Here is a 27776-nt window from a genome sequence, read left to right as displayed (position 1 = left end):
CCATCTTCCTATTGGTCCGGAGCTGCCGTCAATCACTGCCCCTCCGGGCATTGTGATGCGGATCATGCGCAGTGCCGCTGGGAGCTCAGGATTGAGGCGGTGGAATTTTCCAGCGATCCGACACCGCCGGGTGGGTAAAGAGGGAGGGATGGAGCCGGCAGGTGGGTAAAGAGGGAGGGATGGAGCCGGCGGGTGGGTAAAGAGGGAAGTACGGAACCGGCGGGTGGGTTAGAGGTTTCATAAACATGCCGTGCAGGTGCCGAGCCCCGAATACAAAGCTTGGGATGCGGGTTGTGAACCGGGTAAATCAGCTTGGGCTTTTCCCCGAGACAGGCCCAGGTTCCCCGCCGCCATATTGATCGGGATCCTGTGCGGCCGGGCGCATGCGCACGGAAGAGGGCCCCACCCTTAATTCAGTCTGATTGGTTGGAGGACCAGCCGCTCCCTCTCGGTCCTCCAGCCTCGCCGCCCCTTCCTATTGGCCTGGACCTGCTGTCAATCACTCCAGGGCATTGTGAGGCGAAGGGGGGGCGGGACTCACCAATACCCGCTGGAGGCCCCAGCACCCCCAGGAAGACCCATTGGTTTTATTGCTTGTCTGCAGACAGGAGCTGGAGAACTGAACCCAGACAGAGGAGAGGGAGGGAGGAAACTGGGAGTGGAGGAAAGAAATGATGAGATGGGTTTGGGTTTCAGCCCAGGGAGGAGGGGATAGTTTATGGGGTGGGGGATTTACAGGTTTGAGGGAACAAGAGAGGAAAAAAATGTTCTAGAGAAACTGGAATTTGTCTGTTCAGAATTCCTATCCTGGACTTGAAGTGACAACTTTTGTGAACTCATTTTGCAGGATATTAGAAAGGAGGATCACAGACGGGAAACTCAAACCAAACTCGATATCAAACTTCATCTGACAATCAGTTGGTTCATCAGGACCTGAATATCATCACTCTTGAGGAGTAAAGGAGAAATGTTCACTTATTCTGCCTTGAGGGGGAGAAATCTTTAAATATCCACGTGACTGGAAAAGCAGAGACACACACGCACACACACCCAAGTTCAAGTGCACTGACTGCGAAAAGAACTTTAACCAGTTACACAGCCTGATAAAACATCACAGCAAGGAGAAAACTGTACACGTCCTCTGTGTGCAAGCATCCAAGCTGGAGAGACACAAGGGCACCAGCACCATGGAGAAACCGTGGAACTGTAGTGATTGTGGGAAAGGATTCAGTTATAGATCACGGCTGGAATACCATAGACGCAGTCACACTGGGGCCGGCGCCTTAGAGAAACCGTGGAAATGTGAGGACTGTGGGAAAGGATTCAATTACCCGTCCCTGTTGGACAACCACCGGCGCATTCACACTGGGGAGCGGCCATTCACCTGTTCCATATGCGGAAAGGGATTTACTCAGCCAACCGGCCTCATGTTACACCAGCGCACTCACACGGAGGAGAGGCTGTTCAGCTGCACTCGCTGTGGGAAAAATTTCAGATCTTCTTCCGACCTCAGTCAACATCAGCGCGTTCACACTGGGGAGAGGCCGTTCACCTGCTCCATGTGTGGGAAGGGATTCACAAAGTCCTCCAACCTGGTGACCCACCAGCGAATTCACTCTGAAGAAAAGCCGTTTAGCTGCACGTCCTGTGAAAAGAGGTTCAGATATTCGCACAGCCTCGAGGAACACCAGCGAATTCACACTGGGGAGAAGCCTTTCACCTGTTTAGTCTGCGGACAGGGATTCACTCAGTCATCCAGTCTGGTGAGTCACCAGCGGGTTCACACCGGGGAGAGGCCATTCAGCTGCACCTCCTGTGGGAAGAGTTTCAAGCAGTCGTACGCCCTCGTTGAGCACCAGCGAGTTCACACCGGGGAGAGACCGTTCACCTGCTCGGTGTGTGGGAAGGGATTCACTGTGTCATCCAGCCTCAAGGCACACCAGCAAATTCACTCTGAAGAGAAGCCGTTCAGCTGCTCTGACTGTGGAAAGAGTTTCAGGTCTTCGTCTGCCCTCTTTGTACACCAGCGAGTTCACACTGGGGAGAGACCATTCACCTGCTGTGTGTGTGGGAAAGGATTCACTCGCTCCTGCAGCCTAGTGACACATGAGCGCATCCACATGTGACTGAGAGAATAGATTCTGCCGTTTCTGCTAATGTTCGTTATATCCAAGTTGGACAATTTTAAGCTTGTGTCTGTTGGTATTAACAACCCTATAACTGGCTGAAGTTTAATATTCCATAGATGGCACTGATCTCCGGGACTACAGTGTCCCTTTCTAAAGGCACAACCTGTGATCTTTCAGCTGAATTCAAGAACTCTCAGCAGCAACTTGCTTACAATAAAATTATGAACTTTACACTTCAATCCTAAATTGATCTTTGATGCAAAATCTACAATTCAGTGTCTCCCAAGGATACGGGTTTTTATCACGTGGAGGTGACTCTGCCACATTTACAGGCTGGAGGAAGGTTACCCCAGCATCTCGGCAACAAGTGCCAGTGCTGAAAACAACCAGAACCGGAGAATCACTTCATACGTGGCACTTGTGGCCGAACCTGCCTCTGACAGATTTGGTCTCTGCAGCCAACGGTAACAGTGAACCGGAGAGCGACGGATCCCAGTGATCTGGAGAGAAAGCAATCTCCCTTGATTCGGCACAGAACAGTGGGGAGGGAGAAAACTGGGGTGGAGGAACGAGAGGGTGAGATGAGTTTGAATTTCAGCCCAGGGAAGAGGGAGAGTTTGTGGTACGAGGCTTTACAAATCATAGGAACCCAACAGTACAGAAAGAAGCCATTTGGCCCATTGAGCCTGCACCGAACCACAATCCCACCCAGGCCCTACCCCCATATCCCTACATATTTTACCCGCTAATCCCTCTAACCTACACATCTCAGGACACTAAGGGGCAATTTCTTAGTGCGGCCAATCAGCCTAACCCGCACATCTTTGGACTGTGGGAGGAAACCAGAGCACCCGGAGGAAACCCACGCAGACACGAGGAGAATGTGCAAACTCCACACAGACAGTGACCCGAGACCGGGAATCGAACCCAGGACCCTGGAGCTGTGAAGCAGCAGTGCTAACCATTCTGCTACCGTGCTGCTTCATATGTGGCACTTGTGGCAGAACCTGCCTCTGACAGATTGGCCTCTGCATCCAACAGTAGCAGTGAACCGAAGGCCCGCCACTCTTCGGGATCCCAGTGACCTGGAGAGAAAATAATCTCCCTTGAGCCTGCACAGAGCGGAGGGAGGGAGAAGACTGGGATGGAGGAAAGAGAGGGTGAGATGAGTTTGGATTTCAGCCCAGGGAGGAGGGAGAGTTTGTGGGGCGAGGCTTTACAAATGTCGGGGAACAAAAGAGGAAGAAAATGCTCCAGAGAAACTAGAATTATCTGTTCAGAATTTCTATTTTGGATTGGCTGTGATTAATCTTGTAAACTCTTTTTACACGTATGACAGGGGAAAGATTTGTCGGTGCAAATCTCGAAAACAAAGATCTTGGTTTGAGTCACTTGATTGTTTATCAGTCTGTGAATGTGGAAGGAGAAATGTTTATCTGTGGAAATGATTTCAAACATCAGTGCAACTGGAGCGACACCAAGACACACACACACACACACACACACACACACCCCCGAGTGAGAGTGTTCCAATGAACTGACTATGGAAAGAGCCTTAACCAGTTACGCAGCCTGAAAAAACATCACACCATTCACAGCTGGGAGAAACTGTACACGTTTACTATGCGTGGATGAGGCTTCAATTGATCCTCTAACCTGGAGAGACAGAATGACACCAGCACCCTGGAAAAACTTGGAAATGTAGGGACTGTGGTAAGGGATTCAAGTCTTCTTTCCAGCTGGAAATCCATCAATGCAGTCACACAGGGGAGAAGCCATTCGTCTGTTGTGTGTGTGTGTGGGAAGAAATTTACCAAGACAACCTACCTGATGTTACGCCAGAGAATTCACACTGAGGAGAGGCCCTTCAGCTGCACGTACTGTGGGAAGAGATTCAACAGCACATCCAGCCTCGCTACACACCAGCGAATTCACACTGGGGTGAAGCCGTTCACCTGCTCTGTGTGCAGCGGGAGATTCACTCGGTCATCTGGCCTTTGGACACATCAGCGAATTCACATTGAGCAGAAACTGTTCTACCTGCACCTCCTGTGGAAAGAGTTCCAGGCAGTCATCAACCCTGACTGGACAGCAGTGCACCCACGCTGGGGAGAGACCGTTCACCTGCTCGGTGTGTGGGAAGGGATTCGCTCGGTTATTCACCCTCTAGTCCCACCACCGCATTCACACTCAGGAGAATCCGTTCAGCTGCAGTACCTGTGGAAAGAGTTTCGAGTAATCATCCAACCTTCTGACTCACCAACGCACTCACTCTGGGGAGAGGCCTTTTACCTGCTCCTTGTGTGGAAAGGCATTCACAAGGTCCTCCAGCCTGCTCAGACACCAGTGCATTCACAAATGACTGCAGGGATTAGATTCTGCTGTAAATCACATCAGGATTGAAGTCTGACAGTATTTTGGTTGATTTTTGCTGATATTAACATTCCTGTAACTGGCTGGAGTTTAGTATTCGGGAGATGTCACTGATTTATGGAGCTGCAATGTCTGTTTTTAAAAGCCGCTTCTGTGATCTTTCCCCAAAATTCAAGAATCTTCAGCAAGAACCTGTTCAACATAAAATTATGGACTTTACTTCAATCCTACGATATGATGGACGCAACTTGTGGGCCGAAGGGACTGTTTGTGCTGTAGTTTTTTTCTATGTTCTAAATTAATTAATCTTTTGATGCAAATCAGTGTGAGAGAGGGTCCACTAATTAACATCTCCAATTAGAAAAGTCCTGATTAATTCTTGCTAATAATTCTGACTGATGTCTTCACAGTACACGTCCATTATGAAATTAAGTTACGAAGGAACATAAACACAATAGTGAAATATTGTACAGGCATTGTTAAATCATAGAAACCCTACAGTGCAGAAAGAGGCCATTTGGCCCATTGAGTCTGCACTACCCACAATCCCACCCAGGCCCTACCCCCATATCCCTACATATTTACCTGTTAATCCCTCTAACCTACACATCTCAGCACACTAAGAGGTAATTTTAGCATGACCAATCAACCTAACCTGCACATCTTTGGACTGTGGGAGGAAACTGGAGCACGCAGACACAAACAGAATGTGTAAACTCCACACACACATTGGCCCAAGCTGGGAATCGAACCCAACTCCCTGGCACTGTGAAGCAGCAGTGCTAACCACTGTGCTATTGTGCCACCCCTAAGCACCGTGCCATCCCTAAGCACTGTGCGACCGTGCTGTCCTTACATCTTAATAAAATCCTTAACAATTAGCATTGAAGCTGCTGAATCTTGGAGGTCCCTAAGTTCACTCATTTCTGACACAGCAGCAACATTTGGTAAAGCTGGAACCCACAACAAAGACTGGTTTGAGATTCATTCAGCAGTGATAACATCTGTCATTGAAGCAAAAGGCAAAGGCAGCCTGATGTACAACATAAACACAACAACTGGAAAACTGCATCAGAAACTCTGAAAACAGGGAGATACTCTGTTAATGAACACTGGACAATCCTACACCGATAATTCCAAACTGCCTGTGATAATGAATATCTCTGTGCTATGTATAATGGGATGCATGTGATACTTTGTCTTACAATCACCAAATTGTTCCCCTGAAATTGGCAGGTGGCAACATTCTCACCGACAGAAGTAAACAGATGTCCCACTGGGTTGAACACGTCCGTGAGCTGTACTCCTGTGAGACAGACATCTCTCAGTCTCTGTCTGACTCTCCTGCAGCTTCCTATCGTGGTTGAGTTGGACAGGGAACCCTCATCACTTGAGCTGGAAATAGGCCATTGATTGCTGAGCGAGCGGTAAAGCTCCCGGCAAGGATGGGGTTCCAGCTGAGCTGCTCAGACGCAGAGTCCCATCGACCGCCACACTTTCATAACCTCCGGCTTCTCTGTTGGGAGGTAGGACCTGTTCCAGAGGAGATATTTGACACACAAATCTTCACGATATACGATGCATGCAGTGACAAAGGAGATTGCAACAACTACAGCAACATCTCACTCCTTAGGAAGGCCTTCACCAGGGCCATGTTTTAAAAGGCTCCAGCTCTTGCAGACCGAGTGTATCCAGAAGCACAGTACGGTTTCTGTGCTGACAGATCTACAGTGAACACGACCTTCTCCACACACCTGCTACAAGAGAAGTGAACAATTGGTATTGAATCTAAAATGCTGAGGAAAAATGAAATGTTCTGATTACTGAGTGAAAGTAAACCTTTCAGTGTGAATTACAATTTACTTGTCCAATTGGAAAAGGCACCAAAATGTTTGATTCTTAACTTCTTCAGCTTTGAAGTTGTACTTCGGAGCTCACAAGCTGAGGGAAGCTTCATCCTCTTTAACTCTTACTGATCTAAGAAGGTTGACACTTACCTGTGAAAACTAACTTCTGTGGCATAATTTTCCTTGAGTTACGACGTATATTTATTTAGAAAAACACTTGAAGAATTAAAAAAAAATAACATTTTGGATAAACTGAGAAAAAAAATGCCAAAACAATTGGAAACGCAAAGATCAAAATGGTGTTTGGTTCACCTTTGATCTGAAAAAAATGTTGACACAATTGGAATATTTGCTTCACCCTTTTATAATCAGACGGCACGGTGACAACTTCAACCAAAAATTCTGCTTTTTGAAGATTTGACTTCATCCCATTTGTTATCATTTAAATCAAAGTTCCTGAGAATTGGAGATATGAGTGTTACCCCAAACTGATACAACTACCTGTACTTCTGTCTCTGATCTCAAAATACACTATTGTGTGAGTGTTCAATTAGAAAAGTTTCCGCATCCTTCTGAAACAGAGAGAATGGGAAGCCACATTTCATAGAAATCATAGGATCCCTACAACACAGAAAGAGGCCGTTCAACCCATTGAGCCTGTACCGACCACAATCCCACCCAGGCCCTACCCCCATATCCCTACATATTTGGTCGCCACATTATAAGAAAGATATGGAAGCACTGGAAAAGGTGCAGAGGTTTACCAGGATGTTGCCCGGTATGGTGGGAAGGTCTTATGAGGAAAGGCTGAGGGACTTGAGGTTGTTTTCATTAGCGAGAAGAAGGTTAAGAGGTGACCTAATTGAGGCATACAAGATGATTAGAGGATTAGATAGGGTGGACAGCGAGAGCCTTTTTCCTCGGATGGTGATGGCTAACACGAGGGGACATAGCTTTAAATTGAGGGGTAGTAATTACAGGATGAATGTCAGAGGTAGGTTCTTCACTCAGAGGGTAGTAAGGGCGTGGAATGCCCTGCCTGCAGCAGTTGTGGACTCGCCAACTTTAAGGGCGTTCAAATGGTCAGTGGATAGGCATATGGATAATATTGGAATAGTTTAGGTTAAAGGGTCATTAGATTCGTTCCAGTGGTCAGCACAACATTGCAGGCCGAAGGGCCTGTACTGTGCTGTAATGTTCTAAGTTCTATATTTACCCACTAATCCCTGTAATCTACACAGCTCAGGACACTAAGGTGCAATTTTAGCACGGCCAATCAACCTAACCCGCAGATCTTTAGACTGTGGAAGGAACCTAACTAGCACATCTTTGGAATCAAACATGGAAAAAATTCACACCAAAACATGGGAAATTGAAGTAATTCATTCTGGGTCTAGTTCAATGGAATAGACAAACAGGATATCCACATATGTTCTTGTAGAAGTCGGGAAAGTGTAGACGAGTCAAGTAGTAGTCTTCACTTGGAGATGTTTGTCCCCTTGCTTGTGAACTTTAAAACAAACTGAATCAGATAACCTGGCCTCCACCTGAAGACATTGGAACTGTACAGAGAGAGATAAGCAAACATTTTTCAGATAGAGACCCCCTTGAGATCACTTGAAAATCTAGGAATGGGTGTCTCAGCTGGTACATGGAACAGCCTTTGGGATATCGGTGTGACTGCAGTTGTGATACATCACGTGGTGTAACTAACATGTGCCTCTGCACTGAAGAACAGACCCGTTCAGCTATTCGACAACAGAACAGCATTGTCAGCAGAATGGGAAGATGATTTAAATTGTCAAGATGTTGACATATTTTGCACAAGAGGAACTGACTTTAAAACCATGAGGATAGAATGAAACACACTGGTATCTATCAGAGGGAGTAAACTTAAGCTGAAGAGTGATCTAAACCTGTATTTTGAAAATATCCACCAAGTGGATGCAGGCAAGCAGGGAGCTGGAGAATCTTTGAAGTTTGTCCTTGAATGTTTGAACCAGATGTATTTACGACTCGTCAACAATTTAGAATTATGTGAGGTAATCTGCAGATGGGGAGGTTGAATCAAAGTCGATGGTTGTCACATTTACTGTTGTGATGCTATTGTGCATTTAAAAACTGTATTTTTAAATCATGTTTTCTGTAGTTTGGAAGCAGGCCTTTGTTTTTCATTGTGGCACTGGCTGTTTGTTTGGATGTCCTGAAATTGCTGCTTAAATGGTTTAAATAGGATTTTGCTTATCTTTAATCTGGGCCTAATGCACTTTGTGAGTTTACCACCTTTTTTGAAGTGTTGCAGTAAGAATGATTGATAGGTCAGGTTGGACGGTTCTTACTTTCAGATTTGGTTGCTGATTAGTTAGAAGGTGTTTGGACTTCAGACTGAAAGGCAGTATTTCTGTGACTCTCTCCCTGGTATTAAAATTCTGCTATATTGGAAGCAGTTTTTTCTTGCCTTCCTGGAGTAAAAAGTTCTGATGTTGGTGATTTGCAAAGTAATGCCAGCTGTGGCTTTATCTCTATCTCATAGTGCTGGGAGTTTCCAGAATGGTGAAGTCAGAGTTTCTATTCCAACCAAAAAACTAGTCTCCAGAATCACATGAGCATTCTTATTTTCTGTGCTAAACCCGTGACGGGTGTATGTTTTAGGGAAACTTGTCATATTGGAATAGTGCATTTAGTTGTTAAGATTTATACAATATCATGGTTGTTTTCTTGTTTGTGATTGCTAATTTTCTTTCTGTGTTAACTGTATTCTTAAATAAACTTTGTTTGATAAAATCTCCCTGGGAGTCATTCGAATCATACCTGCAGTGAAACATTGTATGTTTACCCCAGCCACATTCAAACTGCAAAACCTGTGGTCCAGACTGACTTCATAAAGTACCTTAGAGTTTCTGACCTCGATTATAACACTGGCAAAGTATTATTTGTGGTGGCAACTCAAGGGCTTGTGTTGCTGATTGTGATCATTCTAGTACCTTTAGTTTTCTTATCTATGGAATTAGGAAAACAAGCTTGCAGTTTAGAATCGCTGGGTTAATCAGAAATCAGTTTTTGAGTGGACAGTAAAGATAATCCTTTCTCAAGATGGGAGACCTGTAAGAAATCAGTCTAATAACGTAATGAAAACTTCAGAAATTTATTATACACAGAAGGATTCCTATAATTTGTATCTATAAAGAAAGAACAAAGAAAATTACAGCACTGAAACAGGCCCTCCGCCCAACTGAATTAAAGCCCCCTACCCTTCTGGGGACTATTTCCATTCTATTCGTGTATTTGTCACGACACCCCTTAAAAGTGTCTGTCGTATCTGCTTTCATTACCTTCCCCTGGCAGCGAGTTCCAGGCACCCACCACCCTCTGTGTAAAAAAAAACTTGGCTCGTATGTCTCCTTTAAAGCTTGTCCCTCGCACCTTAAACCTGTGCCCCTCATAATTGACTCTCACTGTGGAAAAAAGCTTCTGACTATCCATTCTGTCCATGCCCCTCATAATCTTGTAGACTTCTATCAGGTTGCCCCTCAACTTCTACCATTCCAGTGAGAACAAACCAAGTTTCTCCAACCTCTCCTTATAGCTAATGCCCTCCATGCCAGGCAACATCCTACCAAATCTTTTCTGTACCCTCTCCAAAGCCCTCACATCCTTCTGGTAGTGTGGCGAGCAGAATTGAATAGTGTGGCCTAACTGAGGTTCTATAAAGATGCAACGTGACTTGCCAATTTTTGAACTCAGTGCCCCGGCTGATGAAGGCAAGTATGCCATATGCCTCCTTGACCAACTTCACCTGCGTTGCCACTTTCAGTGACCTGTGCACCTGTACACCCTTTGCCTATAAATACTCTTAAGGGTTCTGCCATTTACTGTATATTTCCTACCTGTACTAGATCTTCCAAAATGCATTACCTCACATTTGTCTGGATTAAACTCCATCTGCCATCTCTTCTCCCAAGTTTTCCAACCAATCTATATCCTGCTGTATCCTCTGATGGTCCTCATCACTATCTGCAAATCCACCAACCTTTGTGTCATCCACAAACTTAATAATCAAACCAGTTACTTTTTCCTCCAAGTCATTTATATATATTACAAACAGCAAATGTCCCAGCACTGATTTCTGAGTAATACCACTTGTCACAGCCCTCCATTCAGAATCGCACCCTTCCACTGCTGCCATCTACTATGACTGAGCCAGTTCTGTATCCACCTTGCTAGCTCACATCTGATCTCCTGCGATTTCAAGTTCTGCACCAGTCTGCCATGAGGGACCTTGTCAAAGGCCTTACTGAAGTCCCTGTATATAACATCCACTGCCCTATCTTTATCAATCATCTTCATCACTTCCTCCAAAAATCAAGTTAGTGAGACATGACCTCCCCTTCACAAAACTATGTTGCCTCTCATTAATACGTCCACTTATCTCTTTCTCACTTAGGAATAAAGACTCCTGGCTTGATGAACAAGGGAAATGTTTCTCAACATTACCCCATAGGGATGGACTTAGTAGTTAGGGAACAGAATTTGTAGTGCTGACTTAATGACCTTGGTCTTTGGGTTTTTGATAAGCGAGGGGATTAAGGGTTATGGGGAGAGGGCGGGAATGTGGAACTGAGACACGACAGATCAGCCATGATCTTATTGAATGGCGGGGCAGGCTTGAAGGGCTGGATGGCCTACTCCTGCTCCTATTTCTTATGTTCTTATGTTCTTTCCAATAGCATTACTTCATCTATTGAACTCTTAATATAACGGATGGGGTGGAACAAAGAAGATCAAGGTTAGAGGGTGGGAGAAAATAAATAATAAAGAATCTTCGTGCATTTGTCAATTCATCTCCATTTGGTAACACTGATTGCATCTCCAGTACGTGACTTCAATGGCCAAAGATGTGCGGGTTAGGTTGATTGGCCATGCTAAACTTGCCCCTTTAGTGTCCTGAAATGCTTAGGTTAGAGGGATTCGTGGTTAAAATATGTAGGGATGCGGGGGTAGGGCCTGGGTGGGATTGTGGTCGGTGCAGACTCTTTGGGCCTCTTTCTGCGCCGCCGGATTTTGTGAATGGCCCTGCGATTACCCAGCATTCACCGCGGCTGTGAAAGTGCCCTACTCACGCCACAGGAGCCCAATGCGCAGGCGCGTTGCTGTATCCGGAGCATGCGCGGTGTCACTTCGCTCGGAGCCCTGCGGGTGCGGGAGGCGCTGGTTCTATCAGCGGGTGAGAGTCAGTGGGGCGGAGGGAGGGAATGGGAACCGGGAGCCGGCCTGGGAGTAAACTGCAAGCCCAGCATCAGACTCGAGGTTGCAGCTCCGGGGAGTTATTCCCGGGAACAGGCCCACGTGGCACAGAGGGTTAGCACCGCTGCCTCGCAGCTCCAGGGTCCTGGGTTCAATTCCCGGCCTCGGGTGACTGTCTGTGTGGAGTTTGCACATTCTCCCCGTGTCTGCGTGGGTTTCCTCCGGGTGCTCCAGTTCCCTCCCACAGTCTGAAAGATGTGCGGGTTAGTGGGATTGGCCGTGCTAAATAGTGTCGGGGGGACTAGCTGCGGTAAATGCATGGTGTTTATGGGGATAGGGTCTGCAGACTCAATGGGCCAAATGACCTCCTCCTGCACTGTAGGATTCTCTGATTCTAGGTTAACGGCTACCACCTTGGGCAGCAGGGTGCATGCATGGTCATGTCTGTGGTGTAACACTGGGTCCCCAGAGAATGAATCAGTGAAACAATTGAATGTTCCTCATTTTGCCTGTCCCTCTTATGACAATGTGTCCCTAAAATATTCCTCATTGTTAATCACTCTGGTTTTAAATAAGCACAAGTTATTTATTTATTTACCACACTTAGATAGTGTGTAGCCTTGAGGTGGCTGCGTAATTTATTACTTTCAAAGTGTCATGGCATTGAAAGATTCCATTAGGCAATGCGAATCCGTGAGCAATCCACTTCTCGGTCTATATCACCATTCCGCTGCAGGTTTATTTCTTTCAGTTGTCCATCCAATTTCATTTTGAAACCACTGATCATCTCCACAAGGACCACCCGTGCAGGCAGTGAGTTCCAAGTCATAGCCCTCACTGCTTAGATAATGTTCTTGTTCATAAACTTTTTTTCATTTCTAATTATGTAATATATCACAGTCTGTATGCATTTTTACACCACAAAATGTTCAGATTTATTTATTATCCGGCAGCATCAATGAAAATTTTGGGTCTCTTTGCCAGGAACAGGAGACTTTTTCTTTCAGCATGAATTAGCACTACAGGAGAATTAGGAGGGTGAATATTGAGGATGGGAGCAGAGTGAGGATGGGGGGAGAGTGTATGGGATGGGGATGTAGTGGTTTTTGGAAATAGGAGAGGAAAGAGTTTTCAACAGAAATTAGAATTGTTTATTCTGAATTTCAATCCTATACTTGCAGTGATAACGTTTGCAAACTCCTTTTCCAGGATATTTGAAGGGAAGGATTTTCAGACAAAAATCTCAAACAAAACAGTCAATATTTGACAGAAGTGTTTGATTCATCAGAACCTGAAAATCATTCGATTTGAATCTAGAAGAAGAAATCTTGTCTTGTTCTGTCACCTTCAGAAGTTTTCAAACATCAGCGTGACTGAGAAACACAGAGACACATAAATCCAGGTGAGTGTGTTGCAGTGAACTGACTGGAAAGATCTTTTAATCAATTACACAGCCTGAAAAAAAAATCACACCTTTCACAGCAAGTCCACGTGTTCTGTGCGTGGACGAGGCTTTAACTGATTGTCCAACCTGGAGAGGCCATGGAAATGTGGGGAATGTGCGAAGGGATTCCGTGTCCCGTCTGCCCTCGAAATTCATCGACGTATTCACACGAGGGAGAGGCCGTTCACCTGCTCTGCGTGTGGGAAAGGATTCAGTCACTCATCCCACCTGGTTACACACCAGCGAGTTCACACCGGGGAGAAGCCGTTCACCTGCTCTGTGTGTGGGAGGGGATTCACTCAGTCATCGCACCTGCGGTTACACCAGCGGGTCCACACTGGAGAGAGGCCGTTCAGTTGCTTAGTGTGTGGGAAGGGGTTCAGTGAATCATCCACCCTGCAGAACCACCTTGTTGTGCACACTGGGGAAAAGCCATTCACCTGCCCCACTTGTGAGAAGGGATTTACCCGACTAACCAACCTTCTGCGACACCAGATGACTCACACCGGGGAGAGGCCATTCCGCTGCTCCGTATGTGGGAAGGGATTCACTCGGTCAACCGGTCTGCGGACACACCGACGCATTCACACCGGGGAGAGGCCATTCTCCTGCTCTGAGTGCGGGAAGGGATTCCCAAATTCATCCAGCCTGTGGAAGCACCAGCGAGTTCACACTAGGGAAAGGCCATTCACCTGCTGTGTGTGTGGGAAAGGATTCACTGAGTCATCTAACCTGCTGAGACATCAGCGAGTTCACACTGGGGAGAGGCCGTTCAGCTGTTCTGAATGTGAGAAGGAATTTGCTGACTCATCCAGTGTGAGGAGGCACCAGCGAATTCACACGGAGGAGAGGGGCGGTTCACCCACTCTGGATATGGGGAAGGGTTCACGCAATCATCCAACCTGAGAAACCACGGCAGTCACAGATAGTTCAGACGCTTTGACTGTGTGTTAACTGTACCACTGGATTTGAGCTAATACAGGTAGAGGTAATTGACGGGATGGTGACTTGAACATGTTGAAAGAGATACTGACATGGGTGGGGTCAGTTTATACCTGCAATATTTCACTCTGTGAATAAATCTACTCCAAGTAAAGATTGGCTCCAATTTCTCCCTTCACTGCAAGGCTGTCAGGATTAAAATGTGGTAGCAGAAAAACCCTCATCTAATGGAATTAAAAATAAAAGAAAGCAGAAGCTTACAATCCCAGCAGCTTTTGCAAGGAACGGCCAGTGGAATTGACAGGATCAGATTACCCGCCAATCTTCTCAGAGTTGAAACCAGATGACCAGTGGAAGCATGAAGTGGAGAAGTGAACACTGGTTACGTCCCAAGGAAGGAACAAGGCCAGGCCCTGGGATTGTCACTTCCTAACAAACTGAAAATCTGAAGCAAAGTATTTTGTGAGCTGTAAACCCGTCTGTCGGACACTGATTTCTGTTTGGGTCAATAACATTAAGATGGCCTAATGGATTCCTGTGAAGCAAGGTCAGACTTTTGTCAGTTCTGAATGAGGATAAAAGAATATTTAGCAGATCAGGATATCACAAAAAAATACAAAATTGGAATGGCACTCATAGTTGAATGAATCCCAGGAATCACTGGGAACAATCGGGGATCTTATAGACACTTACAAGATAATGAAGAGGACAGATAGGGTAGAGGTAGAGAGATTCTTCCAGCTTAGAAAGGAAACCAGAACTAGAGGGCACAGCTTCAAAATATGGGGGGGGGGGGGGGGGGGGTGCAGTTTGGATTGGAGTTGAGGAGGAACTTCTTCACCCAAAGGGTGGTGAATCTCTGGAATTCTCTGCCCATTGAAGTGGTGGAGGCTACCTCGTTGAATATATTTAAGTCACGGGTAGATAGGTTTCTGATAGACAGGGGAATTAAGGGTTATGGAGAGAAAGTGGGAAAGTGGAACTGATGCACTTCAGATCAGCCATGATCTTATTGAATGGCGGGGCAGGCTCGAAGGGCTAGATGGCTTACTCCTGCTCCTATTTCTTATGTAACAATTAGCAGGGGTTTCAAGTCTGTCCCAAAATATCTCAAGAAGCTTGACACCGTCCAGGACAAAGCAGCCCACATGATTGGCACCACATCTACTCCCTCCATCATCGACGCTCAGTAGCAGCAGTATCATCTACAAGATGCACTGCAGAAATTCACCAAAGATCCTTAGACAGCACCTCTCAAACCCATGACCACTTCCACCCAGAAGGACAAGGACAGCAGATACATGTTCCCCTCCAAGCCATCCTGACTTGGAAATGTATCTCCGTGCCTTTGCAATCAAAATCCTGGAATTCCCTCCCGAATGGCATTGTGGGTCAACCCACACCACATGGAAGGCAGCTCAACACCACCTTCTCAAGGGCAAACTAGGGATGGACAATAAATGCTGGCCAGCCAGCGACACCCATGTCCCACAAGTACATTTTATAAAAAATAATTTTGTGATGTACTTTCCCAAAGTGGAAAAGCAGGAACTTCACAATGAGACGTGACACAGAATCCTAATCCTGTGTGCGAATCAGACCCTTTTAACTGTGCTATGCTGGGCAGTGGGTGCACCTCAGTAAAATCTGCAGTATATTGGTGAAAAATGGTATCCAGATTCATCTCATTATGCAGATCTATGCAAGGAGACAGTTATGCAGTGATACTTGCACTGGACTAGAAATCTAGAGACTCGGCAAGACCTGGGAACCCGGGTTTAAATCCCGCCATGGCGAAATTTGTATTCAACAAAAAAATCTGGGATTAAAAATCTAATGATAACCATGAAACTGCTGTCAATTGTCATTAAAGGCCCATCTGGTTCGCTATATCCTTCAGAGAAGGAAATCTGCCGTCCTTACCCGTCCTGGCCTAGATGTGACTCCAGATCCACAGCAAAGTGGTTGACTCTCAGATGCCCTCGGAAATGGAAGGCGTTGACGGACAGACAATGAATGCTGGCCTAGCTAGTGATGTTCACATCCCGTAAATTAATTTTAACAAAGGTTAAGGTGCATGAAATTTCTCCATGTTTCGGTTTGGTGATATCAACACATTCAAGTCACTAAAAAGAGTGATGATTCCATACAAAATAGTTGGAGTAAAAAGGACTTTATCAGGACTGGTGTAATCACCAGTGAGATACCCTTACTGTTGAATAAACAACAGGCACAAGTGCAACTGGACATGAAGCAACATAAGGAAATTGTTCTTGGAAAATCAGTGGATCTGCTATTTACTCAATCAGAACATTAGTATATCCCCTTAACAATGCCTGATGTTTCGAATCAGAGAATGTGAGAAGAATTCATGGCATCAGGTGAAAAGAATCAGAGGGGAAAGAAACCAAAGTGTCTTAAAAGATACACAGATAATTTGCTGACGTTTCTTGAAGATGAAAAATCCTGCTTCCAGTTGCAGGAATGGTTGATGAAAAGTATATGCTGCTCACAGAGGAGACTAGTGCAAAGTGTGGAATATGCGAAATGCATGGGAGGAAGCTGTCACATGCTGTTGTAAACCTTCCCTTGTCAAGGTAGTTGCTGTGGATCTAAAGGTGTGGGACAATGACAGAAATATTTTCATTCTACACTTTTAACAAAAAAGACAGTAGGACTAGGGGGCACAGCCTCAAGATAAAGGGGGGGCGGTTTAGAACGGAGTTGAGGAGGAACTTCTTCACTCAAAGGGTGGTGAATCTCTGGAATTCTCTGCCCGTTGAAGTGGTGGAGGCTGCCTCACTAAATATTTTTAAGACGCGGGTTGATGGGTTCTTGATAAGAGAGGGGATTAAGGGTTATGGGGAGAGGGCGGGAATGTGGAACTGAGCCACGACAGATCAGCCATGATCTTACTGAATGGCGGGGCAGGCTCGAGGGGCTAGATGGCCTACTCCTGCTCCTATTTCTTATGTTCTTATGTAACCCAATTTAGTCTTTCTCCAATAATACATGGCCAGGGCAAAAGGATGATTCTAGACCAAGTCATGGAGAAATGGACAGGGTCTGGACCTGGGGCGCCAGTTAGGTTTCTGACTGATAATGAAGGGGAATTTGTTAACAATGAGTTTGGAGATGTGCGTGAAATCATGAACTTTCTGGTCATGAACACGGCGGCTGAAAGTCCTTTCAGTGATGGACTCTGTGAAAGGAATCACACGGTGATCAATGAAATGCTGCAGAAAATCTTAGCTGATCAGCCAAACTGCAAGTTGATAACTGCACTGGCCTGGATGATTCAGGGAAAGAATTCACTTCAGATGATTGGAGGATATAAACCCTGTCCATTGGTCTGTGGGACAAATCCCATATTACCCTCCTGCTGTAGAACAAATTACAATTAATTCAATGTTTATTCATCTCTCATTGATTGTTTCACAAAAAGAAAGTCAAGTTAAAGTTTATTTATTAATCACAGACGTGTTTGAGCTAAGAAATTATTGGGGATCTGGGAAGAGCGGTGTCTTAAAATGTAACGCTTCGCACTAAATGAGGAAAACCACTTTTTTTTCTTCGATTTGTTTTGAAATATTGTCTGGGCAAATTGTTATGAACCCAGTCAGGCATCTTAGTGTTTAAAGAGAAATGTGAACACCCAGTGATTAACTGAAAGAATTACATCACAAGATTCCATGTTTTTAAACAAAACCAAACTTTAATGTTACATCGATTAAATAAAAGGTATGTTAAAAATCAGCACTATGATTTTTACACAATATTTTGTATAGTGAGTTCTACTTTTCTACCCATCTCTTTAGCTTTGATGAAGAGTCATACACACTCAAAATGTCTATTTTCTCTCTCTACAGGTGCTATCAGGCATGCTGAGCTTTTCCAGCATTTTTCAGATTTTGTTTATATTTTTTAACCCCGACATCCCCCTCAAGAGTTCCCTTGTATTCAACAGTACCTTGAAAGTTAATTCACTTTTGTCTCTGGGACCATTCCAAAGCTCTCCAGAATTCTCCTTAATTATACTCAGTATTCCAGATATTTGTCAAGCTCCAAACTTTCACAGGGGTGCTCCCATTAGCTTTAGGCTAAATTGCCTTCAAGTTTCCCATTAACATTTCACATCTGTGGACTCCTCAGTCCAAGGCCTTCTTACTGAGGGATTTAAACATTGGGAACACCCCTTTTTTTTTAATCACCCTCTAGGCTTTTGGTCCCACAGCTGGTGGCTTCCAAGCTAACTGCACACTGGCTGCTTTCTGTGAGAAACACGCAGAATTCCAACCAAGTACCCTGAATCATTTATCCCCAAGGTAACAGAGACCAGTTGTGCTATCCAAAAGATGTTTAAATTAACTAACTTTTAGCTTCAAAACCATAACCTGAGTTCAGCATGAATAATTCCCCTCTTTAACAAAGACAGGACAATAATTATAGACCCAACCTCTCCAGGTCTCCAGCTAAAGCTGCTGTTTTACAGTTCTGACCCTTCGAGCTTTGACTTATTAAACCAATATGGACCACGCCTTGTGACTGCGAATTCCTTTTGGGTGTTTTTGTCAGATTCTCAAATCAAGGATTCCTATTTGTTCTACATTTGAAATAAAACAATTCCTAAACTAATCTATATTTCTAAACATGAATTCTGAAATTAGAATTCGCAAAACCTCCTTCAGGAAGAAATGAAAATGTATCACCCTCAGAATATACCATTTAGACTATCACACCATACAACATGCCGTGTAATTTAACAACAGCCATGATTTTATTAAATGGTATATCATAGAATCATACAGTGCAGAAGGAGGCCATTCAGCCCATCGAGTCAGGCCCTATCCCCATAACGCCATGCATTTACCCTAGCTAGTCCCTCTGACACTAAGCTGCAACTTAGCATGGCCAATCCACCTAACCCGCACATCTTTGGAATGTGGGAGGAAACCCAGAGCACTCAAAGGAAACCCAGGCAGACACGGGGAGAATGTGCAAAAAAGACAGTGACACAAGCTGGGAATCGAACCCACGTCACTGGTCCTGTGAGGCAGCAGTGCTAACCATTGTGCCATCATGCTGCTCTGCTGGTAGAGCAGATTTGAAGGGCCAAATGGCCTACTGCTGCTCCAAGTCCTATATTTTCCAATGTTAACCATTTTATAATCTGCATTAGACTTAATAATCCCTCCACTGTTCACTTCCTATTCAGAAGTCCATCTTAAAGTCATAGAGGTTTACAGCATGGAATTAGGCCCTTCAGCCCAACTTGTCTATGCTACCTTTTTTTAAACAACAAAGCTAGTCCCAATTGCCCATGTTTGGCCCATATCCCTCTATACCCATCCTATCCATGTAACTGAATCAATGCTTTTTAAAATACAAAATTGTATCAGCCTCTACTACTACCTCTGGCAGCTTGTTCCACTCATCGTCCTCTTGAGTGAAACAAATTGTCCCTCTGAACCTTTTTGTATCTCTCCCCTCTCACCTTAAACCTATGGTCTCTAGTTTTAGACTCCCCTATCTTTAGGAAAAGATGTTGACTATCTAAAAGATCTACGGCCATTATTATTTTATAGACCGCTATAAGATCACCCCTAAGTCTCCTACACTCCAGGGAAAAATGTCCCAGTCTATCCAGCCTCTCCTTATAACTCAAACCATCAAGTCCCGGTAGCATCCTAGTAAATCTTTGCTGCGTTCTTTCTAGTTTAGTAATATCCCTTCTCTAATAGGGTGACCAGACTGTACACAGTATTCCAAGTGTGGCCTTTCTAATGTCTTGTACAACTTCAACAGGACGTCCCAACTCCTGTATTCAATGTAGTGACCAATGAAACAAGCATGCCAAATGCTTTCTTCATCACTCTGTCCACCTGTGACTCCACTTTCAAGGAGCTATAAACCTGTAACCCCAGATCTCTTTGTTCTGTAATTCTCCCCAAGACCCCACCATTAAATCAGTAGGTCCTGCCCTGGTTCAATCTAACAAAATGCATCACTTCGCATTTATCTAAATTAAACTCCATCTGCCTTTCATCAGCCCACTGGCCCAATTAATCAATCCTAGATAACCTTCTTCACTGTCCATTATACCACCAATCTTGGTGTCATCTGCAAACTAACAAACCATGCCTCCTAAATTCTCATCCAAATCATTAATATAAATGACAAATAACGGTGAATCCAGCACTGATCCTGAGGCACACCGCTGGTCATGGGCCTCCAGTTTGAAAAACAACCCTTGACAGTAACATTCTGTCGTCTTTCATCAAGCCAATTTTGTATCCATTTGGTTACCTCAGTTTCTACAAATATATAAAATAAAAAAAAGTGGCTGAAGTAAACATTGGTCCTTTAGAGGATAAGAAGGGGGACGTAATAACTGGAAATGAGAAAATGGCTGAGGCATTGAACAGGTATTTTGTGTCGGCCTTCACAGTGGAAGACACAAATAACATACCAAAAATTGATGACAGGAAGGCTATGGCAGGTGAGGACCTAGAAACTATCATTATCATGAAAGAGGTAGTGTTGGGCAAGCTAATGGGGCTAAAGGTAGACAAGTTTCTTGGCGCTGATGGAATTATCCCATGATATTAAAAGAGATGGCTGGGGAAATAACAAATGCACTAGTAGTAGTTTACCAAAATTCGCTGGACTCTGGGGTGGTTCCTGCAGATTGGAAAATAGAAATGTGATGCCACTGTTTAAAAATGAAGGTAGACAAAAGACAGGTAACCAAAGACTGTTTAGCTTAACTTCTGTAGTAGGAAAAATACTTGAATCAAGGAAGAAATAGCGAGACATCTAATATAAATTGTCCCATTGGTAAAACTCAGCATGGGTTCATGAAGGACAGGTCATGTTTGACAAATTTGGTGGAATTCTTTGAGAACATTACATGTGCAGTGGACAATGGGGAACCTGTGGATGTGGTGTATCTGGATTTCCAGAAGGCATTTGACAAGGTGCCGCACCAAAGACTGCTACACATGATAAAGGTGCACGGTGTTACAAGTAACGTATTAGCATGGATAGAGGGTTGGTTAACTAACAGAAAGCAAAGAATGAGGGTAAATGGGTATTTTTCTGGTTGGCGATGAGTGACTAGTGGTGTGCCTCAGAGATCAGTATTGGGATCGCAATTATTTACGATTTACATAGATGATTTGGAGTTGGGCACCAAGTGTAGTGTGTCAAAATTCACAGATGACACTAAGGTGAGTGGCACAGCAAAGTGTTCAGAGGACACTGAAAGTCTGCAAAGGGATAAAGATAGTCTAAGTGAGTGGGCGAGGGTCTGGCAGATGGAGTACAATGTTGTAAATGTGAGGTCATCCATTTTGGTACAAATAACAGCAAAATGGACTATTCTTAAATGGTAAAAAATTGCAGCACGCTGCTATGCAGAGGAACCTCGGTGTCTTTGTGCAGGAATCTCAAAGAGTTGGTTTGCAGATGCAGCAGGTAATTAAGAAAGTAAACGGAATCTTGTCCTTTATTGCTAGAGGAATGGAGTTTAAAAACAACAAGGTTATGTTGCAGCTGTATAAGGTGCTGGTGAGGCTACACCTGGAGTACTGTGTACAGCTTTGGTCTCCTTGAGAAAGGATAAACTGGCACTGGAGGGGGTGCAGGGGAGATTCACAAGGTTGATTCCGGAGTTGAGAGGATTGGCTTATGAGGACAGACTGAGTAGACTGGGGCTATACTCATTGGAATTCAGAAGAATGAGAGAGATCTTATAGAAACATGTAAGATTATGAAGGGAATAGATAAGATAGAAGCAGGGACATTGTTTCCACTGGCAGGTCAAACTAGAACTAGGGGCATAGCCTCAAAATAAGGGGAAGCAGATTTAGGACTGAGTTGAGGAACTTCTTCACACGAAGGGTTGTGAATCTGTGGAATTCCCTGCCAGTGAAGCAGTTGAGGCTACCTCACTGAATGTTTTTAAGGCAAGGATAGATAAATTTCTGAACAGTAAAGGAATTAAGGGTTATGGTGAGCGGGCGGGTCCCCCAAGTCCCTTTGTGTTTCTGATTTCCTCAGCATTTTCCCATTTAGAAAATAGTCTAGCCTCCATTCCTCCTTCCAAAGTTCATAACCTCACACTTTTCCGCATTGTATTCCATCTGCCACTTCTTTGTCCATCCCTAACCTGTCCAAGTCCTTCTGCAGCCCCCCTGCTTCCTCAGTGCTACCTGTCCCTTTACATATCTTTGTATCATCTGCAAACGTAGCAAAAGTGCCTTCAGTTCCTTCCTCCAAATGGTTAATGTATATTGTAAAAAGTTGTGGTCCCAGCAATAACCCCTGAGGCACACCATTAGTCACCAGCTACCATCCTGAAAAAGACCCCTTTATCCCCACTCTTTGCCTTCCGCCAGTCAGCTAATCCTCTATCCATGCAGGATCTTATCCTTATCGTGGGCACTTAACTTTTTTAACAGTCTCCTATGCAGCATCTTGTCAACGGCCTTCTGAAAATCTAAATAAATTACAATCACTGGTTCTCCTTTATCTAACTTCCTTGTTACCTCCTCAAAGAACTCTAACAGATTTGTCAGACATGACCTCTCCTTGACAGAGCCGTGCCAGACTCGGTTCTATTTTATCATGCAATTTCAAGTCCTCTGCGATCTCATCTTTAACAATGAATTCTAAAATCCTGCCAATGACTGAAGTCAGGCTAACCGGCCTGCTGCCTCCCTCCCATCTGAAACAGCAGTGTTAGCTTAGCTACTTTCCAGTCCTCTGGTACCCTTCCCATTCACCTGACGAAGGAACAGCATTCCGAAAGCTTGAGGCGTTTACTATCAAATAAACCTGTTGGACTTTAACCTGGTGTTGTGAGACTTCTTAGTCTGTTTACCCTTCCTGCCTCCAGTGATTCCTGAAAGTTTACCACCAATGCCTCCATAAATTTCCTCAGCTATCTCTTTTCGAACCCTGGGGTGCCGTCCATCTGGTCCAGGTGATTTATCCACCTTTAGACCTTTCAGTTTCCCAGAACGTTCTCTTTAGTGATGGCCACTACACTCACCTGTGCTCCCAACTCTCCCAGAGCTCTGGCATCCCACTGGTGTCTTCCACCATGAAGACTGATACAAAATGACTATTCAGTTCCTCTGCCATTTCTTTGTTTCCTATTATTACTTCAGATGTTAGGCTGTTGTTTCAGATTATTACTACAGATGTTAGGTTCACCGGCCTGTAGTTCCCAGGTTTTTCCATGCAGCCCTGCTTAAACAAAGGCACATTTGCCACCCTCCAATCTTCAAGCACCTTACCTGTGGCTATGATTTAAACATCTCTGTTTGGGGACCTGCAATTTCCTCCCTAGCATGGCACAACGTCCTGGGATACACTTCATCAGGTCCTGGGTTTTATCTACCTTAACGTGCTTTAAAACTTCCAGCACCTCCTTCTCTGGAATATGTACAATCCTCAAAACATCATTATTTATTTCCCCAAGTTCCCTAACATCCACGCTTTTCTCAACAGTAAATACTGATGAGAAATATTCATTTAGGATCTCACCCATCTCTTGTGGATCTTGATAACAGCACACTGTTGAATTCCATGCTCAGGTATCACAGTCCACTGAAGATGGAAAATATTACTACTTGCAGTGTTTTCTGAGTTTTTTTCTTTAAAGTCCGAAGTTTCTCCTGCAAGAGGAGAGTCCTCATTGCTGATCATTTGTGGATTTTCAAGTCCAGTTTTGAAAACTCTGTTCAGAATTTACCTTTTAAAGTTCATTTTTATTATGTTTAACTCAGTTAAAACGATTGGTGGAAGCATGTGAGTTTGGTTTAGCCCTTAATGACATGCTTAGCGATCATCTGGTATGCAGGACTATTCATGTAACTATTCAAAAAATGCATCTTAGCTGAAGCTTAGCTGGACTTCAATCAGGCATTACAGCTGGCCTTAACACCTATAACGGAGCTCGAGTTATTTTCCAATTCAGCAGAAACAGACCCAAATAAACATGGGGCAGTCTGAATATGATTAACAGCAAAATCCAATCACAATAGTTACTTGTGAATTCGCTGGTGTCTCAGAAGAGTGGATGAGGTAATGTATCCCTTCCCACAATGGGAGCAAGTGAATGGTCTTTCCCCAGTGTGAACTCGCTGGTGTGTCAAGAGAGTGGATGAGTGAGCAAAGCCCTTCCCACACTGGGAGCAGGTGAACGGCCTCTCCCCAGTGTGAATTCGCTCGTGTATGGCTAGGCTGGATGACCGATTGAATCCCTTCCCACACACGGAGCAGGTGAACGGCCTCTCCCCGGTGTGAGTTCGCTGGTGTTTCAGCAGAGTGGATGAGTGAGCAAATCCCACCCCACACTGGGAACAAGTGAACGGCCTCTCCCCAGTGTGAACTCGCCGGTGTGCCAGTAGGGTGGACGAGTCAGCAAATCCATTTCCACACAAGGAGCAGATGAATGGTCTCTCCCCGGTGTGAATTCGCTCGTGCGTTGCTAGGCTGGATGACTGAGCGAATCCCTTCCCACACTGAGAGCAGGTGAACGGTCTCTCCCCGGTGTGAATTCGCTGGTGTGCCTGCAGGTTTGATGACCGACTGAATCCCTTCCCACAGACGGGGCAGGCAAACGGTTTCTCCCCAGTATGAACCCGCTGGTGAGCCTGCAGGTTGGATGACCTGTTGAATCCCTTCCCACACGCAGAGCAGATAAATGGTCTCTCCTCAGTGTGAATTCGCTGGTGTGTGAGCAGAGTGGACGAATGAGCAAATCCCATCCCACACTGGGAGCAAATGAACGGTCGCTCCCCAGTGTGAACTCGTTGGTGTGTGGAGAGGGTGGCAGACTGAGCAAATCCCTTCCCACACTGGGAGCAAATGAATGGCCTCTCCCCAGTGTGAACCCGCTGGTGTATTGCTAGGTTATATGAATGAACAAATCCTTTTCCACATTGGGAGCACGTGAACGGTCTTTTTCCAGTGTGAATTCGCTGGTGTTTTAACAGGTGGGCTAAGGTAATAAATCCCTTCCTACACTGGGAGCAGGTGAATGGTCTCTCCCCAGTGTGACTATGTCGATGAGTTTCCAGCCGGGATGGGGATTTAAATCCCTTGCCACAATCCTGACATTTCCATGGCATCTCCTTGTTGTGACTGCAATGATGTTCTGAAAGGCTGGATGATTGGCTGAAGTCTTGTCCACATACAGAACACGTGTACGGTTTCTCTCCACTGCAAACAGTGCTTTCTTCCATGTTTAAAATACAATAATATTCAGATTACAATCAAGTGGCCGACTCCATCAGGTTCTGATATCATGTTTGGTTTCTGCCCCCAACTGCAAATCCTCTTCTTCTAAAACTCTGTGAAATTGATTTAAAACATAAAAAGGGAGTGAGAGAGAACCCACAAAAACAGGTTGTGAAATTCACAGAATCCCTACTGTGCAGAAAAAGGCCATTTAGCCATTAAGCCTGTACCAACAAAAATTCTACCCCATCCCTGTAACCCCACCCTGCTAATCCTCCCAATGCTAAGAGGCAGTTTAGTATGGCCAATCCACCTAACCAGCACCTCTTGGTGTGGGAGGAAACCAGTCCACTCGGAGGAAACCCATATAGGCATGGGGTGAACACACAAACTCTACAGTCAGTGACCCAATGCCGGAATTGAACCCGAGTCCCTGTCATTGTTAGGCAGCAGTGCTAAACTGTGCCACCCCTAAATTGAGCTGAATGAATGTGGGGCCAGCACTAGGAAAAGGTGGCCATGACAACTGCTGAATTGTTATAAAAACACACCTGATTAACTAATGTCCTTCAGGGAAGGAAACCTGCCACCCAGTCTGGGTCGACACAAGACTCTGGGCACTGTGGGAGGAGATAGATAGAAATCGGAGGCCAGGTCTAAATCAGCCATGACTGAAGGGCGAAGCAGACTTGATGGGCTGAGTGGCCTAATTCTGCTCCGATTTCTTACGGAGCGGGATTTTATACATCAGCAACTCATAAGAACATAAGAAATAGGAGCAGGAGTAGGCCATCTAGCCCTTCGAGCCTGCCCCGCCATTCAATAAGATCGTGGCTGATCTGTCGTGGCTCAGTTCCACTTTCCCGCTTTCTCCCCATAACCCTTAATCCCCTCACTTATCAAAAACCCATCAACCCGCGTCTTAAAAATATTTAGCGAGGCAGCCTCCACCACTTCAACAGGCAGAGAATTCCAGAGATTCACCACCCTTTGAGTGAAGAAGTTCCTCCTCAACTCCATTCTAAACCGCCCCCCCTTTATCTTGAGGCTGTGCCCCCTAGTCCTACTGTCCTTTCTGAGCAGGAAGAGTCTCTCCACCTCTATCCTATCCATCCCATTCATCATCTTATATGTCTCAATGAGATCTCCCCTCATTCTTCTAAACTCTAACGAGTACAAGCCTAGTTTATTCAGCCTCTCCTCATAGCTCAACCCCCTCAACTCCGGCATCAGCCTAGTAAACCTCCTCTGCACTCCCTCCAAGGCCAAAATATCCTTGCGTAAGTGTGGCGACCAAAACTGCACACAGTACTCCAGCTGCGGCCTCACCAGTGCCCTATACAGCTGCAGCAAGACCTCCCTTCTTTTATATTCAATCCCCCTCGCTATGAAGGCCAGCATCCCATTCGCCTTCCTGACCACCTGCTGCACCTGCAGGCTGGGTTTTTGCGACTCATGCACAAGGACCCCGAGGTCCCTCCGCACCGTCGCATGCTGCAGTTTTTCGCCACATAAGTAATAGTCCTTCCTACCATTATTCCTACCAAAGTGGACCACCTCGCACTTGCCAACTCGACGAGAATGTTGACAGAATCTCTCAAACCCTCTACCTCCACCACCTAGAAGGACCAGGGGTAGCAGGTAGATGTGAACGCCATCACTTCCAAGTTTCCACTCCAACTCGTACACCATCATCTCACTCACCTGATGAAGGGGCAGCGCTCCAAAAGCTCGTGCTACCAAATAAACCTGTTGGACTTTTAACCTGACTTCTTACTGTTCATAAACCATCCTGACTTGTTTGACATCCAGTACTAAAAGAACAGAAATTTGTTTCATATAAATACTGGGAAGACTGAAGCCATTCTCTCCAAGTCCCCACCACAAACTCCATCCCTCTCGCTCACGATGCCCGGGCACTGATTGACGGCGTTCCAGACCAATGCAAGGGAGGGGCGGGGCTGGAGGACCGAGCAGGAAGCGGCTGGTCCTCCAACCAATCGGAGTGAATGAGGGGCGGGGCTGGAGGACCGAGCCGGAGCGGCTGGTCTTCCAACCAGAGAAACGACACGGAGCAGAGCCCAAAACGTCTTTTGCGCATGCGCCCGGCTACGCAACGTCCCCCTTCTCAGACCGTTCACCCGGGCCTATCTGGGTAAAGGACCGAACCGCCGTTATTGGTTCAAAATACCGGACCCAAGCTTCCCCACTGGGGACCCAGGGCCAACACGGGGTGTTCATAAAACCTCCAAACCCACCCGCCGGCTCCATCGCTCATTTCTGATTGACTCGGCGCTGTCTCCCGGGGCTGATAATTTCCACAACCGGCTCAATCCTCAGCTGTGATCGGTGCTGCGCATGCTCCAGATCACCGTTGAGAGCTGCTCGGCCCCGCCCCTCATTCACTCCGATTGGTTGGAGGACCAACCGCTCTCGCTCGGTCCTCCAGCTCCGCCCACTCTTCCTATTGGTCCGGAGCTGCCGTCAATCAGTCCCCGGGCATTGCGATGTGGAGCATGCGCAGTGTCATTGCTGTCCTTGGTGCTT

The 27776-nt window shown here is 45.5% G+C and overlaps 2 protein-coding genes across 2 annotated transcripts in view; one reads left to right on the top strand and one right to left on the bottom strand.

Annotated features, from left to right (window-relative positions):
* Window positions 1-1060: 1060 nt before the first annotated feature.
* LOC145363549 (uncharacterized) overlaps window positions 1061-27776 on the top strand; it is a 55334-nt gene continuing 28618 nt past the window's right edge. The window contains exons 1-5 of the mRNA XM_080218734.1: window positions 1061-2122; window positions 2462-2593; window positions 4100-4364; window positions 11477-11626; window positions 13131-13853. Coding sequence (XP_080074860.1) covers window positions 1188-2122; window positions 2462-2593; window positions 4100-4364; window positions 11477-11626; window positions 13131-13853 — 2205 coding nt within the window. The 5' untranslated portion in view covers window positions 1061-1187. The remainder of the gene's footprint in view (window positions 2123-2461; window positions 2594-4099; window positions 4365-11476; window positions 11627-13130; window positions 13854-27776) is intronic.
* LOC145363650 (uncharacterized) lies at window positions 16971-27569 on the bottom strand. The gene is made up of 2 exons (XM_080218849.1): window positions 27488-27569; window positions 16971-25342 (listed from the first exon to the last, which is right to left on the bottom strand). Exon 2 carries the CDS (start codon window positions 25232-25234, stop codon window positions 24032-24034), a length of 1203 nt encoding a protein of 400 aa, XP_080074975.1. The 5' UTR covers window positions 25235-25342; window positions 27488-27569; the 3' UTR covers window positions 16971-24031.

This window comes from Carcharhinus amblyrhynchos, unplaced genomic scaffold (genome assembly GCF_965287045.1).
Source record: "Carcharhinus amblyrhynchos unplaced genomic scaffold, sCarAmb.v2.hapA scaffold_39, whole genome shotgun sequence".
Classification (NCBI taxonomy): Eukaryota; Metazoa; Chordata; class Chondrichthyes; order Carcharhiniformes; family Carcharhinidae; genus Carcharhinus; species Carcharhinus amblyrhynchos.
Note: the sequence above shows the minus strand (reverse complement) of the source record. Positions and strands in the feature narration are given on the sequence as shown.

Excerpts from the sequence above, each read along its gene's own strand:
- LOC145363650 (XM_080218849.1), bottom strand. The coding sequence starts at position 25,234 with ATGGAAGAAAGCACTGTTTGCAGTGGAGAGAAACCGTACACGTGTTCT.